This window comes from Mauremys mutica, chromosome 13 (genome assembly GCF_020497125.1).
Source record: "Mauremys mutica isolate MM-2020 ecotype Southern chromosome 13, ASM2049712v1, whole genome shotgun sequence".
Lineage (NCBI taxonomy): Eukaryota > Metazoa > Chordata > Testudines > Geoemydidae > Mauremys > Mauremys mutica.
Genome location: NC_059084.1, coordinates 38,614,387 through 38,632,904, shown reverse-complemented (window position 1 = coordinate 38,632,904; position 18,518 = coordinate 38,614,387). Strand labels below are relative to the sequence as shown.

Genomic DNA, 18,518 nt, shown 5'->3' with positions numbered 1-18,518 from the left:
GATCATTGAAACTGCTTACTTAACAAGGTTTCTTTAAGGGACGTGTCATTCTATTACTAATGTATAAATAAGGGGGAAAAGCTTGAAATAGTGGGACTCGTTTTAGGGGACTCTTCTGGACTGCAGCTTGTGTTCCCCACGGGCAGACGGGCTGCCACGGTGCCACTCAAGAGCCACACTCAGCTTCGGTAATTATCGAGGGTTGGGGGTGTTTTACTAACATGTTGCGGATGTGTGTAAGCGCTTGAGACTAAGTAAAGTTTAGCTTTAAGTGAAAGCACTCTTGTGTTGTCCTGTTTGTACCAGCCATCTATCAGTTGGCCGGCCGTGTCTCCCCTGATTTGCTTCCTGACACCTCCTCGCACAGAATAAAAGTTACCAAGAGCTTTGGGTTGAAAGAACCCTGGGTAACAAGGGTAGAGTCTTGCTGTTGCCTACCTCTGGCCATGTGATAAAATGTAGGGGAGAAATTAGGACACCAAGCCAAATGCTGAGAAATAAACTGCAACCTGCCACTCTAATGTCCAAAGAATTCTCAGTATCCTCTCTGAACTTTTATTACTTATTCTTTGAGTGTGGTGACTTTGCGAGTAATCATCTTCATGAGTTCATGAGAATAAAATAATTCAGACAAATAAAAATGTGCTCTTCCATAATTTTAGCATTTGTCATTTCTCCTGGCTTTGACCCTATTGATCTCAAAACTGGAATAAAACATATTCTTCGTACTTTCCATAATGTTAAAACACACTTCATAATATGGGTGTAGGCTACATTTGTAGCCATTGGGATTTAATGATGCTAAATTATTAACAAAAATTGGGTCTAATCATTAGATTAGGAATAAATTATAAACTTGGCCAAGTCAGTAGCTCAGATGACTCTTAAGTGGGGTCATGGTGACATGAGACATAATTCACTTAATCCTTATAATTCCTCTCCTGCTAATGTGCATGCTGTAGTTCCATTATCTGAAGCGAGTCTATGAGGAAAGGTAAATGTACAGGTGGGCCAAGAGTTCTCATTGATGATTTGTTTCCCAACAGTGTTATTCAAGTTTCTGATCCTGCGCTTCATCAGAGGAGTGGTAGGTCTCTGACACATAACCCCAGAAGCAGCCCAGGGAAGGGTTTCTTACTCAGGAAGACATAGTTCCCTCCTCTCTACTCCCCCTGGATCCCTGGCATCAGTAATTTGCTTCTGACCAGGTCATTGGGAGTGGAAACTAACCCTCGACAATACCCTGTTCTGTCCTGCTGGACTGAGATTCACCTACTCAATGGTTGGGTCCCACAAATCTTTCTTAAGGCAAAACAATTTAGTAAGTAATCAGTTCCTTTCAAAGACAATACTTCACAGTCATCTCCAGCATTGGGCAATGCAGATTCAATCTCCCTTTGTTACACAGACATTTTTTATACCTTTTTGTTATCTTTTTATATGTGTATAGTAGTCTCTGATTTCCACTTCAGTTGTGCACATTCATCTGTACAGCTTTTGTATTCACTCCAATGGGTCTTTTATAGCTTTATAGTTGGCTTTATCTTTTTTTTCACAAATATGAGTACTCTGCAACTTCTTACATGTGTGCAGTTGTCCTACTTATGCCCACACTCTTGAAAGTTATCAGAACAGGCTCATAAAAATCACAGCAGACATTTTATCAGGCCTAAATATGGCTTCATTCCCAACATTGACCACAGTGAAGCCGTAGAATACATCCTCAGGGTTCATAGAAGCTTGTATTTCGTATACATCCCTTTAGTTTCCCAACTGCCTAAACAAGTGTGTAGCCTTTCCAATGAAAGCAATTAACCTCACCACTAATCTGCCTTGCACAATTACAAAGCTGATTGACATGGTGAATATCCACAGCTATTCCCCAATGTTTCCTCACTGCTCCTTATATTCTGAAGGTTTATCCTTAGGGTTTTGCTTAACACCGACAATGGAGCTTGCTGTGTCAATCCCAAATAAAACTCATATATCCTCTGAACTCATGAGCTGTGTCATAAACAGATAGTTAAGGGTTAAAGTCTCTTTTACCTGTAAAGGGTTAACAAGCTCAGTAACCTGATGAACACCTGACCAGAGGACCAATCAAGGGACAAGATAGTTTCAAATCTCTGTGGAGGGAAGGCTTTGTCTGTGTTCTTTGTTTGAGTGTTCGTGCTCTCTTTGGATCTAAGAGAGGCCAGACATGTCTCCAAGTTCTCCTGGAGTATTTCCTACTATCCAGTATAGTGAGTATTAGAAAGGCGAATTAGTCTTATAATTTGATTTCTACATTTGCAATTGTGTGTTTGCTGAAGGAATATCTTTATTTCTGTTGCTGTTACTTTGCTTTCACTGAGAAAGAAAGGGGGAGGGGGAAATCTCTCCAGGTTTATAGGTTAGACTCGGTGTATTGTTCCATCCTGGTATTACAGAGATAGAGTACTTTCTTTTTTCTTTAATAAAATCTTTTCTTTTTTAGAACTTGATTGATTTCTTCCCTTGTTTGGATTTTCAGGGGAAGGGGAGGGGGAAAAGTGAATCCCTCTTTGTTTGATTCAAGGAGTTTGAATCAAGGTATCTCTCCCAAAGGCAAAGGGAGGGGGAAGAAGGTGGGGGGAATTGAATTATTTCCCTTTGTGCTGAGATTCAAGTTTGAATCTGTGTTCCCCAGGGAAAGTTTTGGGGGAACAGGGAGTGTGTCAGACACTTAAAAACTGACTGGTGGCAGCGAGAACCAGATCTAAACTAGGATTTTAGTTTAGAGGAGTCCATGCAGGTCCCCATCTTGTGAACGCTAAAGTTCAAAGTGGGGAATAAACCTATGACATGGTGAGCAGCGGTGACGGATTTTTAAGAACCAGGAGCCATTGAGAGCTGTTTCTCCTACAGCAGGAATGCAGGCTAGAAGGGAGAGATACCCTGAAGGCAAACAGACAAGGTTTTTCTAACAAGGGATTGTTAGAAGGAATTTTCAGCTAGGCTGGCTGGAGGGAATGAGGTTTTTCTAACAAGGCTTTTGTTAGAAGACACCCCTACTGAGAGGTACTTAGAATTTGCAAGAGACACTTGCTAGACCAGTTTGTCTAGTTCTTGTGAGCCAGGAGGGGGAAAAAAAATTTTCTCTCTCGGTCAAAAGCACATTGAGTAACTGTGAACAAGCAACATAAGCATCACACAATTGCAAATGAAAAGTTTTGTTTCTTTTTATTCAGTCGTGAATAGAAAGGGTAGGAATTTGTAAACCAAGCAACTGAACCAAGCAACATAGTCAGTTCACTGACTGCAGAGAGGTGTGGCCAGCACCAGAAAGCACAAACATGAGTACCAGTGAAACAGTTAACAAACTGCAACTGGCCAGGCTGCAAGCAGATGAAAAGGAGAAAGCACATCAAAGACAGATGGAGCTACTAAAGGCAGAAATGGCCAGGGCAGAGGCTGACCACAGGAGAGAGATAGAGAAGCAAGAGGCTGACCACAAGAGAGAAATGAAAAAGAAAGAGGCTGACCACAGGAGGGCGTTGGAGCTCCAGAGGGAGGCCCACCAGCGGGCCCTGGAATTAGCAAGAGCTAACCCACATGTTCCAGCCAACCCTAACAATCCTTCTCCAGGAGCTGTTCCCCATCCCAAGAAATTTCCCACCTACATGGCAGGTGAGGACACTGAGGCCTTCTTGGAAAATTTTTAAAGGACCTGCCATGGGTACAGCATCCCTGAAGACCAGTACAAGGACTGGTCAGGAAAGTGGACTTTTGCTGTCCATGACAATTATTCCATCCCCATACTATTGGGGGAGGACTTGGCCAACCATGTGGAGCTGGCCAAGAGGGGGGGAGTGGTCACCAGCAGCCAGGCCAAACAAGCTTCCACTCCCATCCCTGTTCCTGAGCCGTCCACCAGGACCCCGTTTGTGTTACCAGAGACCCAGACAGAGGTGGTGGAACCGGATCCCATGCCAACAACTACAACAGCCATAGTACATCCAGTCCCAGAACCGGAACTGGAAGAGCAACCAGCGGCAGAACCATTGCCAGCACTGACGCCAGTGCTTGCAAAACCGTGGCCAACCCCATCGCCAGAGGGCGCCAGCAGGCCTAAACTGGCAGAAGCAGTAGACAACCCTACCCAAGAGGCTCAGTCAGAGCCTGAAATATCACCTAGTGCACCAGCGGTGAGCGGTTCACAGTCAACGAAAACAACCTCAGCACCTACATTGCTTCCAGAGGGACCAAGCCCAGTCCACAGTCTAAGGAGGAACTGGTGTCTCCAGCCTCAAGGGAACAGTTCCAGACTGAGCAGGAAGCCGATGACAGCCTTAAGAAAGCTTGGGCGGCGGCACGGAGCAACCCACCGTCTCTCAGCTCTTCTACCCGACCCCAGTTTGTTGTAAAACAAGGACTTTTATATAAGGAGATTCTTTCTGGTGGACACCAGGAAGGTTGGCATCCTCAAAAACAGTTGGTAGTTCCAACTAAGTACCGAAAAAAGCTCTTAAGCTTGGCCCATAATCATCCCAGTGGTCATTCTGGGGTGAACAGAACCAAAAACTGTGAGGGGATGGGCAAGGACGTTGCCAAGTATATCCGGTCAAATGGTTAAAAAGTGTTCTTGAATGTCAAATATCTTGTTGTTTACATACTTAGTAGTATATGTAATGGTGCATGTGTTTTATTAATCTGTGTATTTTAAAGTTATAGGAAGAAATCACCGCCAGTGTGGTTCCCCCACTGTCTGCGATTTGGGGGGCGTGTCATAAACAGATAGTTAAGGGTTACAGTCTCTTTTACCTGTAAAGGGTTAACAAGCTCAATAACCTGATGAACACCTGACTGTCTGTTACAGCTCCATTTTGTTCTTACAGCTGCCCCCTTACTCCATTTTGTTCTTGTTTTCCTCCTGTGGCCGCCCCTCCCTGGCTGTTAAGTTGTTTAACAAGAGCCATTGCCCTTCTCAAAGGGATGGCCACTTATGCTAAGTGGGACCACTGCCCTGTTCAAAGGGTTAGTCCTGTTATCACCTTGTTAAAACCTGGGCTTGGTGTAGGGTGGCCACTGTCCAGAACTGCAAGACCTATTGTGTTTTTAAGATTCTGGGCATGAGTCATACCTCTGGGCTCAGGGCTAGTCCAGACATGCCTCTGTGGCTGCCTGCAGTTTTTTCTCTGCCTTCTCTCCTCCCTGTAAGAGGGGGAGCCAATCAGAGTTACTGGCGGGAAGCTGCCAGGGTTTGCTTTTAAAAACAGACATTTTTTTAACAGACTTCAGAAAGCTTCTTGCATTGCTGCCTGGTCTGATCAACCAGGGGTTCTGGGGGTCCTTTCTCCGCTCTCGTTTTATTTTTGAGCGTACCCCCATTTTTGAACCCCTCCCCCACGAAGAACGAATTGCTGCCTGAGAGATCTCCTGATTATCAAGACTGTACCGAGCCTTCTGATGTGTTTGCTGTTTCTGCCTCTGCTGCTGCCTTGGGGGATGGTAAGAATCCCTCTGTGAAACTTTCTATACTTTTATTTTATTATTTTAGCTGCTGGCTCTGTCTCCCCAGCACACAGACTCAAGCTAAACCTTGGTCTGTGTTTTAAAACCTCTCTCTTAAACCCCGTGGCACTCTGCCACTGAAAATAAGTTTGTGCTGCTGCTAAGTTCTGCTCCTGTGGGCTTTGCCTTGGACTGTTTTCAGCTGTATCCACTGCTGCAGCCACCTCCCTTAGCTTCCTTGGGGGCTGCCTTGGGAGCTGTATTCTGGGCACATACCACTCTGCCCTCTGTAACTTCCCCATAGCATAAGGTTTTGTCTTTTCTTTTCTTAGTTTGATAAGTCGTAGTTTGTTAAGATTGTAAAGCTTGTAAGTCTCACCTGCCTTGCTATAGTTCGTTGTTTTGTTGCTCCATATAAGCTGCTTGTCATTTTATATAAGTTTGATTAAGTTAGAAGATAGATAAGGTTTTTGCTGCCTTTCCCCCCACGTCTGCATCACCCTCTGAACTTCCCTAAAGTCCTTGCTGCTTAAACTTACAGACTGCTTGTTCTCTGTGTCTTCCTAGCCTGCTTGTTCTCTGTGTCTTCCTAGCCTGCTTGTTCTCTGTGTGTCTGTGTCTCTGTGCTCCTACTGCCAAACCTCAATTGTATTGCTGAAGTCTAGCACAAAACCTCATTGGTTACTTTTTCCTCTCTGATACAACTCACATTCTACATTTACACCACTGTGACATATTTTTCCATAACTATTGTTAGTTGGTTATATGCTGCTGTGACACACCTTTTTACATAGAAATCACTAGCTACCTGTTACATCTATACCTCAGTGTTAACTGATTACCCACTGTATTGTATCCTACTGTGTTGTACCCCACTATTGAAACCCCCTTACTGTTCACCAAAAAGAAACCCCTCCCCAATTGTCTACCTTAACAACCCCATACCCCTCACTATTGAATTTTCCCTGTTTTTGTATTTTCTTAATAAAGTTTATTTGGCACCCCACCCGTGAGGTAATTGCTCCCCAAGATCCCATATACCTGCTGGCAGGGACACTGACCAGAGGACCAATCAAGGGACAAGATAGTTTCAAATCTCTGTGGAGGGAAGGCTTTGTCTGTGTTCTTTGTTTGAGTGTTCATGCTCTCTTTGGATCTAAGAGAGGCCAGACATGTCTCCAAGTTCTCCTGGAGTATTTCCTACTATCCAGTATAGTGAGTATTAGAAAGGCGAATTAGTCTTATAATTTGATTTCTACATTTGCAATTGTGTGTTTGCTGAAGGAATATCTTTATTTCTGTTGCTGTTACTTTGCTTTCACTGAGAAAGAAAGGGGGAGGGGGAAATCTCTCCAGGTTTATAGGTTAGACTCTGTGTATTTTTCCATCCTGGTATTACAGAGAGAGAGTACTTTCTTTTTGTTCTTTTTAATAAATTCTTTTCTTTTTAGGACTTGATTGATTCTTCTCTTGTGTGCATTTTCAAGGGAAGGGGAGGGGGATGTGAGTCCCTCTTTGTGTTGAGTCAAGGATTTGACTCGGTGTGTATCTCTCCGGAGCAGGCTGGAGAGAGGGAAGGGCGGGAGGGGAACTGGCTGTTTCTCTCTCTCTGGTGAGATTCAAGGGGTTTGAATCTGGGTTCCCCAGGGGAAGTTTGGGGGACAGGCAGTGTGTTACCCACTTTAAACTTAACTGGTGACAGCAGAACCGGATCTAGACTAGGATTAGTTTAGAGGAGCCCATGCAGGTCCCCATCTTGGAACCCAAAAGCTCCAAGTGGGGGAGAAGACCTATGACAAGCTGCCACTGTCCCTGATCTCTGTAGCCCTGTGGAACTCCCTTCTGCAAAATTCTCTCCCAGTCCCCTCTAGTTAGATCACAAAATTCAACCTTCTCCACAGTTTTCATAAGACACCATATCACTTCCTCTTTGCCCCTCCTCCTGGGACAAGTTCCTATTTCTTTCACTATTGCTTATATCTCCTCGGATTAAAGATTTTAACCTTCAATTCGCTACATGTACCACCTTGATAGTTTTGGGCTGTGATGTGATTGTAGGCTGCATAAGGACAGGTGCAATAGGAGCTTTAGAGTCCAGATTGTTCAAGGAATGATAAAGTGGCTTATAAGGGCACAGAGAACACAAAACTATTCACATTAAGGCTTTTTCTTTCAAAAGTTTCACAATGTGATTAAAAGATCATGTTCGCTCTGTGTCCTCCAAGTCTGTTGCTCCTAGTTGTTCTTAAAGAACGCTGTTCTGCTCCTTAAAATATTCATATTTCTGAGGGTTTCTCAGTCAAAGATTCTGAACTTGTAACACACGGTGCTCTCGATGACCTTATCTCTCAGCTCTGGTATCTCTCCCACTTGAATTTCTTTGACTTCAGTTTTATATTCTTTTGCATGCCAATTTCAAGGCATTGTTTCATATCAAAGCCTGAAAAACTGCAGCGTTACTCCTTTTCTTAGTGACCATTTTGTTGCCCAAAAAAACCTGTTTTCAAGCAGATTAGCCTCCACTTCCAGTGGGTTTCGGCTTATGAAGGATGTCCAGTGTTTCTTCCAAGTGTGCAGTTCTACTTATGCTGCTAAACATTATCAGAGCAGACACTTTAAAAATCACAGCGGGCTTTTATCATGTTGAGATAGGTGTTTGCTCCCAACACTTCCCGCCCACTACCTGCCATGTTTATCCACAACAAACCCAAAGTGTGGTGCCCAGAGATGGTAACAGCCTTTTTTCACAAACACATTGTATTGCTGATTTTTATTCAATTTGCAATCCACTCTAACCCCCAGATACTTTCCAGCACTACTACCACCTAGCCAGTTACTCCCCACTTTGCACTTGTTCATTTGATTTTTCCTTCCCATGTGAAGCATGTCAAACTTGTTTTTAGTGAATTTCATCTTCTTGATGGAATTTTCCAATATTCAATTTTTCCAGCTTCTTTGGAATTCTAATCCTGACCTCCAAAGTGCTTGCAACCCCTTCCTGCTTGGTGTCATCTGCAAATTTTCTTTTTCTATCTATCTATCTATCTCCAAAAGATATTGACTCCAGAATCACCTGTCACAAAACTTAGGCCTCTACCACATATCCTTAAGGATAACATCTTTGCATGTGAGTGAGTGACAGGATGCTATAGTTGCTGGGTCAAGGCACTAGGGGGAGACAAGATCTGGAGTGTGTATTTACACTTCTTGAGGCCTTTCTGATCCACCAAGGTGCATAGATGGGATCCAGCATGGTTGTAGAATGTGTGGCATTTCCACTTGCACTTATCCATGGGACAAGCTATATGATGTCAAATCTATGATAATTATGCACTCACATTAGGTTTGAGGGACAATGGTCTATGACATGGGATCAAAATTCAATGGTGTGTGAATCTTTGGGCCTGACTCATCTGAGTAGCCCCATTAACTGTAGTGGACATTTCCCTAGGTAATAATTCAGTTAGTCCCTGAACATTTGGATTTGACTTTTAGGAGGATTTGGGTCCTTCTATTGTGGAGAATTTTCTTGGCTTCTATGTGACCCTGGTGGAATCGGATGGTGAAAGTATCTGAGTCCCTGCCCTGACTCCCTTTTCTGCCTGACATCGAGAACACCCCTTCCTCTCTTCCATAGAGTGGAGTCCTCCTAACCCCGATAAAGCTGGGCTCAGGATCCCTGCAGGGCTGAACCACCAGTCTCATTGTGGGTCACTCAGGAGAGGGGCTAGGGTGTCCCTACTCTGGGGTGCTCTCTCCTTACTGGCCACTTTCCTGACCCACTGATTACTGCATTCAATTTGAACCACATACAGTTTCTGAAACAGAAACTGTAACAAAGTAGGGGGAAATTGAGAGTATTAAAGGATCAAGGAACCTCACATGATGGGCCTGGGGAACACCATAAACAATAGCCTCTGTAATACGCTCTAGTATTAACAGTCTATTTCTGATACATTCCAGGCCTCCTGCCCAGGCCCTGAATGCATTGCCATGATACTGTGGATGAACCTTAGCCACTTTTATTAGCACAATCAGTAAAGACAGGGAAGCTCCAAACCACATAAACAAAGATACCATTAGGGATATCCTTAGTATCATTCCTGGCATATGCTCATGTACTTATACACTCCACCCTTCCTTGGGGAGCAGCTGGTAAGAGACAAAGGACCAGCCCTGTGCCCAGGATGCCAAATGAGTCCAATGGTCTGGCCCCAGTGCCCAAAGTTCAGTGATAGATGATGACAACAAAGGTTCTAATGATGAAAGCTTGCTTGCTGCTATGAATATTCATTCAAAGGCCCAGCTTCCCAAGTCCATATTTAACTTCCTCATCCTAACAATATTGGGGTCCCTTTAGCCTATTGGCTAACACACTAACACCTTTTAGCTCATTACCATATATGTCAACTACTGCTAAAACAAGTTTGTGTCTAATCATCTGCCAACTACTTTATCCTAAAATATCTAAGCCTAGCGTCAGTTCAGTATTGCTGTGGTTCCCTGGTATCATTATGTAACAACTTCCCTCTTAAGAAAGATATTCCCAGTTCCCTGAAATCTAGAGTAACCCTTGGGCCAATTTCTCTATGCTGAGGGTCATAGACCCATGCTGCACTTATGCTAACCTGTGTAAGCCAATCGTTCACAGAATATAGGCCTGTCAGCCCAAGGAAGCGGACTCTTCTTTGGCCCTTCCCCTTTCTGCTGGTATTGGGAAAGACCCAACCAAACAGAAACACTGAGTTTCAGGACAGGACTAACAGCCCCATTATACATAGATGGTGTCATGGAGAGCATGTCACAGAGCCGCTCCTTCCAGGCTATCACACAACTGAGGAGGAGCAATGGCTGGCTATTAAGAGGTGTAACCTCTATTGATGACTGTGGTACATGACAAAGGACAGAGTGTGGTGAGGAAACTGAACTACTACACCTAGGGCCTTCTTCTTTCTTCCTGCCTCAGTGTACAACACAATTTGAATTATCCATGCATTGTGGTGAGAGGATTGCCCTCCAAGAAGGGCTGGGAATTGAAGAGGGAATGAAGATACTCAGCATTCTGGAGGAGGAAGAGAGAACGGAAACATCTCCCTTCCTTTCTGCCTGTGCAAAGACAGAGGGAGATCCTGAAATGTTGAAGAAGAAAAGTAAGTGGTACAAGGTCATGATGGTCAAACACCAACAAAGATATCGGTGATAGAGCAGGAATGGATCTGCTCCCCAGTGTGAAATGAGGATGATGGAAAGTCACCTAGAACCACAGTGCACAGGCTGGCTGCTCTTTGACAACATCTCCATCCTGATCCTGCATCAGCGTGTCAACAACATAACATTACAGGAGCCTAACCCCATTCTACAGCACAATCAATGCAAAGCAATGGCTTGGGATCCCTGAGCATATTGTGCTTAGTCTGACGACCAAGCAACTCCCCCTCAGCTTTTGCAGCTCCTGTGGATTGAAGCCCTTCTTTCTACATCCCATCCCTGTAGTGAATGTAGCAGAAAACCTTGATGGTTCTGGAAGGCTGGCCTCTTTGCCCATTATTTCTAATGGTGGCTCAGGTTACCCGGCAACCTCTTTGGGGAGACAGCAGAGTCTCTTTGGGGAGAATTCTCATGTGATCACCAAAGCATATAAAGGTGATTGCAATGCCAGACATGGGGAATCGTGATGTGCAAGAGACACTTTTGTTTATGCAGGTGCATGAGGCAGGAATCTCTATAGGGATATTAAAAAAATTGAAGAGGAAGACGAAGACATCTCTATTCTAGTGTTATTTTCTTCTCACTTACCCCAGTTTTATAAAAGTGCATCTCGGTTGACTTCAGTGCAGTTATTTCCGATCTATGCTGGGGTAAGTGAGAGGGAATTTGTTTCCTAATGCACGCTTTAAAAGCTTTAAATCTTCATTTAATTTCAAATGTTCACTCAGTTACTGTAATTCAATCTTCAGTATACCTTTCTTTCTTTCTTTCTTTCTTTCTTTCTTTCTTTCTTTCTTTCTTTCTTTCTTTCTTTCTTTCTTGTTATTGATTTTTTTCTGAAAAACAGATAAAAATCAGAAGAACAGAAAGGTAAAGAACTGGTCGGGGAGAGGGAAGAGAAAGGAGGGACATGGCAGGAATGGGGAAGGAGAACAATATCTCATTTTCCAACCACAAAGCATTAATAAAATGTTATTAAAAATGTAGAACCAATCTTTTCAAATTTTTCTGAGTTCCCTCTTTGAAACGTTACCTGCCCTTTAGCTGCTCAGTCAACCAAGTTGTTGCCATCATCTATCCCCAGCGGCAATCTGATTACCTGTTCACTAGCAGCTGAACCCCCGTGCTATTGCACAGGTGTAATTTGTGAAGTCATGTGTGTCAAAAAGCCCAAAATGGCTGAGAACTTAACCATTGAATGATAACAGAACATAAATCCCAGTGATAATTGAACTGTTCACAATCTAAACTGAAAGAGCTCAGGTACATTCTTGTAACTGTTTCCATCACTTTGCACAAACTCAACAATCAAAGGTTCCGAGTGAGGTTTGGGGTTATTGCGTATGCTGGTGGTTGTGTTGATTTGTATGTGGGTTGTGTTGATTTGTATGTGGGTGATTTGTGCTGATTTTTGTTCATGAATACTTTTCAAAATCTGGCCTTTAGGTATTTTTGAAAATGTTACCCATAAATTCTAAGTGTTGTATGTCTGTCAGAAAGAATGGGGCATATCCTTGCAGAGAAATGGGCATACTATGAGATTCTCTTTAGAACAGAGTTGAGAAATAGGTTGATAATATTAAACCTACAATTGTGTTATTGATTCCATATCTTCAAAATTATGGTGCACACATAAAAAGCGGCCATGAGGCTTGTTTAATTTTTGTTCCTAGTATGCATTAAAGTCAGGCATGGTTTCATAACAGAATGATAACACTTAGTTGTTATATAGCACACATTATCACAGATATTAAAGAATTTTTGTGAAGTATCTTACATATCATTATCTCCATTTTACACATGAGCAGCTGGGCAGATATAGAGAGCTTATAAATGACAAATCAAATTAAGAAAATGTAAGTGGCATCCTCACCAATGGCTTCATAGAGTAGGGAACAGGGGCACAAAGAGAGAAAGTGACAAACCTAAAATGAAGGACTGGGTGAGATATCATTAAAGCCCAAAAAAACCAAGAGTACTTGTGGCACCTTAGAGACTAACAAATTTATTTGAGCATAAGCTTTCGTGGGCTACAGCCCACTTCCTCGGCTGCATAGAATGGAACATATATTGAGGAGATATATATACACATACAGAGAACATGAAAAGGTGGGAGTTGCTCTACCAACTCTAAGAGGCTAATTAATTAAGATAAGCTATTAAGATGAGAGTTGGTAGGGCAACTCCCACCTTTTCATGTTCTCTGTATGTGTATATAACCCAAGTCTCTGGAATCAAAAAGAGTGGCATATAATTCCCTAAATCTCCACTTATAATTTCAGACATTTTCGCTAAAGTAATATACAAGAATGTTCAGGAGGCTGAGGCGAGATGTGTTCAACCATACAGATACCAGCCAATAGGAACATTTCCAATGTGATTGAACATAGGCACTTTTGAAAATTTTACCCTGAATACCTCCATCATCTCGAGTCTTAACACAAACATTGGGATGGCAACCAGCAGGGGGAAGCCAAAATTAAAATGTTGACTGTTTTGAAATGGAAGTTAGATTATAAATTGCAACATTTGTTTTATTTCCCCAAGATGAAATCCACAACAAACAAATGCCAGGAGAATCAAACAACCATAACAGAATTCATCCTCCTAGGATTCAGGAATCTCCCTCAACTGCAAACCCTTCTCTTCCTGCTCTTTCTGGTAATCTACATTGTGACCGTGGCCAGGAACTTCCTCATCATAGCGGTCGTTGTGGCTGATCAGCACCTTCACACCCCCATGTACTTCTTCCTGGGGAACTTGTCCTTCTTAGAGACCTGCTACACCTCCACCATACTGCCCAAAGTGCTGGCCAGTCTCCGGACTGGAGACAGAACCATCTCATTTAGTGGTTGCATCGCACAATTCTATATCTTTGGTTCTCTGGCATCTACAGAATGCCTTCTCTTATCTGTGATGTCTTATGATCGCTATTTAGCCATATGCAAGCCATTACATTATGCAGCGCTTATGAACGGCAGATTCTGCCTCCAGTTGGCAGCTTGCTCTTGGGTAAGTGGATTTCTGGCTCCTTTGCCATCGATGTTACTAATATCACAATTAACATTCTGTAGCCCCAGTGAAGTTGACCATTTCTTTTGTGATTTAAGCCCAATAATAAAATTGGCCTGCAGTGACACCTTCATGCTGGAAATTTATGCTTTTGTACTCTGCTCCATACTTACACTGCCTCCATTTCTATTGACACTGGTGTCTTATGTTTCCATCATCACCACCATCCTGAGAATCCCTTCCACCACCGGGAGACAGAAGGCCTTTTCTACCTGCTCCTCTCACCTCATTGTGGTGACAATTTTCTATGGGACTCTAGTCATTGTGTATCTGCTATCTGACTCTGATGCACTGAGAGATCTGAACAAAATATTCTCTGTTTTCTATGGAGTCCTGACCCCATTGGTCAACCCCCTCATATACAGCCTGAGAAACAAGAAGGTGAAGGAAGCCTTGAGGAAAACTATCATTGGATTTTTTTTGTCTTTTGCAAGAAATCAGACATTTCTAGCTAATATATTCCCATGATTGGCCCATTTTATATCATTCTGGAAACTCAAATCATATGTATAGCCCATATTGCGCTCTATGATCCTTTTGAACTCCTGACTTTCAGGATCAGGACTTCCTTGATACCACGGTGGAGTATGGGTGTTGCCTTACCTCGGGCCATGTGACAGAATTTGGAGAAAAATTAGGAGAAGAAGCCAAACCCTGAGTCATGCACTGCACTCCCACTCCCACTCCCACACTGTTGTCTGAAGAATAATGTGTATCCTTTCTGAACTTTGATTAGTTATTCTCTGACTGTGGATGATTTTTCAAGTAAATATCTTGAACAGCTCATGAGAATAAAAGAATTAAAAATGTACTCTTTAATTAATTTAGCATTTGCCATCTCTCCTTTCTTTGTCCCTAATATTCTTAAAACTGGAATAAAACATACTCTTGACACTTTACATAATCTTAAAACTTATTACACGTGTAGGCTACATTTGTAGCCATTAGGTTTTAGTGATGCCAAATTGTTAAGAAAAGTTGTGTCTAATTATTAAGAATGAATTTTTCAAATGGCCAAGTCAAAAGCTCAAGTCACTCTGAAATGGGGCCATGGTGATATCTGAGATAACCTACCCTCACTTTTGGTCTCCTGCTAATATGCATACTACACTTTTGTTTTCTGAAGTGACTCCACGAGACAAGGTTTTCTTTTCTTATAGGTCTGGATTAGTCTCTGGTTTCTACATCAATTGTCCACTGTCATCTGTACAGCTTTTGTATTTGCTCAAACTGGTCTTTCTTAGCTTTATAATTGGCTTTATCTTTTTTCTCACAAATATTATTACTCTGCAACTTCTTAATGTGTTCAGTTGTCCTACATATGCCCACACTGTTGAAAGTTATCAGAACAGATTCTTAAAAATCACAGAAGGCTTCATATCAAGCCTAAATATGGCTTCACTCTCAACATTCACAAGTGAAGCCATAGAATACTTCCTAAGGCTATATAGAGGCCTGTATTTCATATACATCCCTTCCGTTTCCCAACTGCCTAAGTAAGTGTATACCTTTCAAATCAAAGTCATTAACACCACCACTAATATGGGTTGCACAATTACCAAGTTCATTGATATCATGTGTATCCATGGCTTTTCCCTAGCGTTTCCCAGTGTATCTAGATCACTCCTTATATTCTGAAGATCTGTCTGTTAGGGGGCTTATTCCTTCACCATCTCACTTCCCTGGTCCTTCTCGCATGAACAGAGAGCAACAATACCCGAAGTCCAAAGGTGCAAACAATTCGATGTTTATTGGGGTGAACTTCCAGTAAGCATGATTCCAGTTTCCTTCCTCAGTGTCTCCCTTCCCAGCTCTGACACCACAGAGCCTTGCCTGTGTCCCTGTCCCTGTCCCTGTTCCCACTCCCCCCCTTAGCGAAACATGATTCCAATTCCCCCACCCCCATTCCCTGTTCCCTTTCCCCCCTTACTTCCTGATTGACTGCAGACCAGGGGCGGCTCTAGCCATTTCGCCACCCCAAGCACGGTGGCACGCCGTGGGGGGCGCTCTGCTGCTCGCCGGTGGACCTTCCGCAAGTGTGCCTGCGGATGCTCCACCGGAGCCGCGGAACCAGCGGACCCTCCGCAGGCACGTCTGCGGGAGGTCCACCGGACCCACCTGCCGCCCTCCCATGCTTGGCATGCTGGGGCCTGGAGCCGCTCCTGCTGCAGACTATATAGTAAAACTTGAGCTCTGCTTAGCTATACCTTAACCAATCATTTTACTGAAATTTAACTAACCCATCCTAACATATTGTAACATGCTTATTTAACCAATTATATCCCACCACTTTAATTGGTTTACACCCAACAAAATTAATTATACAGCAGACAGAAACAATCACAGAACCAGACAGAGATTATACAGACAAACAATAGGAAATGGAGACTACAGTGATAGAACAATACAGAAATGAGGATTTCACATCCCAGCTATTGATAAGTGAGTTCTTGCCAGTCAGGATGCTATCAAACTAAGTTTTCTTTAACCATCTTCCAGGCTCTTCCCTTTCTCTGGAGGTGACGGAATATGAGGACAGGATTGTATTCCTAACAGCCCAATAGCACCTTATTTCAATGTGACTACTTTGGAATGTGAAGATGTGATCATACACTTCCCAGTTTATGGCTGGCCTCTGCTGCTTAGCTGAAGGCCTTAGACTAAGAACTAGGCCTCAGACTGTCACAGTAAGAGAAGGCCCTTACACTGGCAGACAGTGATTTTGATTCTTTCTTTTATACCTCTATAACTAGCTTAGTGATACGAATACACCTAAATTCTTAAAGTATAGGCCTTTGCAGACAGGCCTGAATATCTATATCCTAACACCGTCCCTAGATTTTTGTTTAACAAAACCAACAATGGAGATTGTTGTGTTGAACCCAAATAAAATTAGAATTTCCCCTTAACTCATGAGCTGCCATTGTCTCTGACCACTATAGCCCTGTGGAATATGGAGCCAAACACCAGAGCCAACTCCCTTCTGTAAAATTCTCTCCCAATCCTCACTAGTTAGATCACAAATTTAACCTGCCCCACAGTTTTCTTAAGACATCTTATCCCTTCTTCTTTGCCCATGCTCCTGGGGAAAGGGCCTATTTCTATCATTATGGCTGATACCTCCTCGGGTGAAAGATTTTAACCTTCACCTCTATACATGTACCACCCTGATTGTTTGGAACAGTTCTGGCTCACCATAGGCCTGGCCCATCTCAGCAGATCCAGCTCCCTGGCTCAGGGCTGCTATAGTGTGATTCTTTAATGATTGATCATTTTTCTTGGTCACCAATTATTACCAGTGGAATAAGCTGGGCATAGCAGGGTTCTAGTCCCAGAATCAGATACAATTGAATTTAAACTGACAAGTTCAGTAACTTGTTTACAGCAGAGGCACTCACACTGAGGGAAAGCAATGCCTTAATCACTTTTATTAGCACAATCAGTAAAGACCAGAAAGCTCCAAACCATGTAAACAAATAGCAGTAATATAACATTAGGGATGTCCTTAGTATCATTCCCTGCATATCCTCATAGAGGATAGAATTTCATAGAATACCAGGGTTGGAAGGGACCTCGGGAGGTCATCTAGCCCAACCCCCCGCTCAAAGCAGGACCAATTCTCAACTAAATCATCCCAGAGAGGGCTTCATCAAGCCTGACCTTAAAAACCTCTAAGGAAGGAGATTCCACCACCTCCCTAGTTAATTCCTTCCAGTGCTTCACCACCCTCCTAGTGAAAAAGTTTTTCCTAATATCCAACCTCAACCTCCCCCACTGCAACTTGAGACCATTATTCCTTGTTCTGTCATCTGCTACCACTGAGAACAGTCTAGATCCATCCTCTTTGGAACCCTCTTTCAAGTAGTTGAAAGCAGCTATCAAATCCCCCCTCATTCTTCTCTTCTGCAGACTAAATAATCCCAGTTCCCTCAGCCTCTCCTCATAAGTCATGTGTTCCAGCCCCGTAATCGTTTTTGTTGCCCTCCTCTGGACTCTTTCCAATTTTTCCACATCCTTTTTGTAGTGTGGGGCCCAAAACTGGACACAGTACTCCAGATGAGGCCTCACCAATGTCAAATAGAAGGGAATGATCACGTCCCTCAATCTGCTGGCAATGCCCCTACTTATACAGCCCAAAATGCCGTTAGCCTTCTGGGCAACACAGGCACACTGTTGACTCATATCCAGCTTCTTGTCCACCATAACCCCAAGGTCCTTTTCTGCAGGGACCATTCGGTCCCTAGTCTGTAGCAGTGCATGGGATTCTTCCATCCTAAGTGCAGGACTCTGCACTTGTCCTTGTTGAACCTCATCAGGTTTCTTTTGGCCCAATCCTCTAATTTGTCTACATCCCTCTGTATCCTATTCCTACCCTCCAGCGTATCTACCACTCCTCCCAGTTTAGTGTCATCTGCAAACTTGCTGAGAGTGCAGTCCAGATCATTAATGAAGATATTGAACAAAACCGGCCCAAGGACCGACCCTTGGGGCACTCCACTTGATACCAGCTGACAACTAGACATGGAGCCATTGATCACTACCTGTTGAGCCCGATGATCTAGCCAGCCTTCTATCCACCTTATAGTCCATTCATCCAGCCTATGTTTCTTTAACTTACTGGCAAGAATACTGTGGGAGACCATATCAAAAGCTTTGCTAAAGTCAAGGAATAACACATCCACTGCTTTCCCCTTATCCACAGACCCAGTTATATCCTCATAGAAGGCAATTAGGTTAGTCAGACATGACTTGCCCATGGTGAATCC

The 18,518-nt window shown here is 43.2% G+C and overlaps 1 protein-coding gene across 1 annotated transcript; it reads left to right on the top strand.

Annotated features, from left to right (window-relative positions):
- The first annotated feature begins 13,257 nt into the window (after positions 1–13,257).
- On the top strand, positions 13,258–14,220 carry LOC123348374 (olfactory receptor 11L1-like). Its single transcript, XM_044985894.1, has one exon. The coding sequence runs from the start codon at positions 13,420–13,422 to the stop codon at positions 14,218–14,220; it is 801 nt and encodes a 266-aa protein (XP_044841829.1). The 5' UTR covers positions 13,258–13,419.
- Positions 14,221–18,518: the final 4,298 nt, after the last annotated feature.

Bases quoted from the DNA above. Each gene is read 5' to 3' on its own strand.
- LOC123348374 (XM_044985894.1), top strand. From the start codon at position 13,420: ATGTACTTCTTCCTGGGGAACTTGTCCTTCTTAGAGACCTGCTACACC.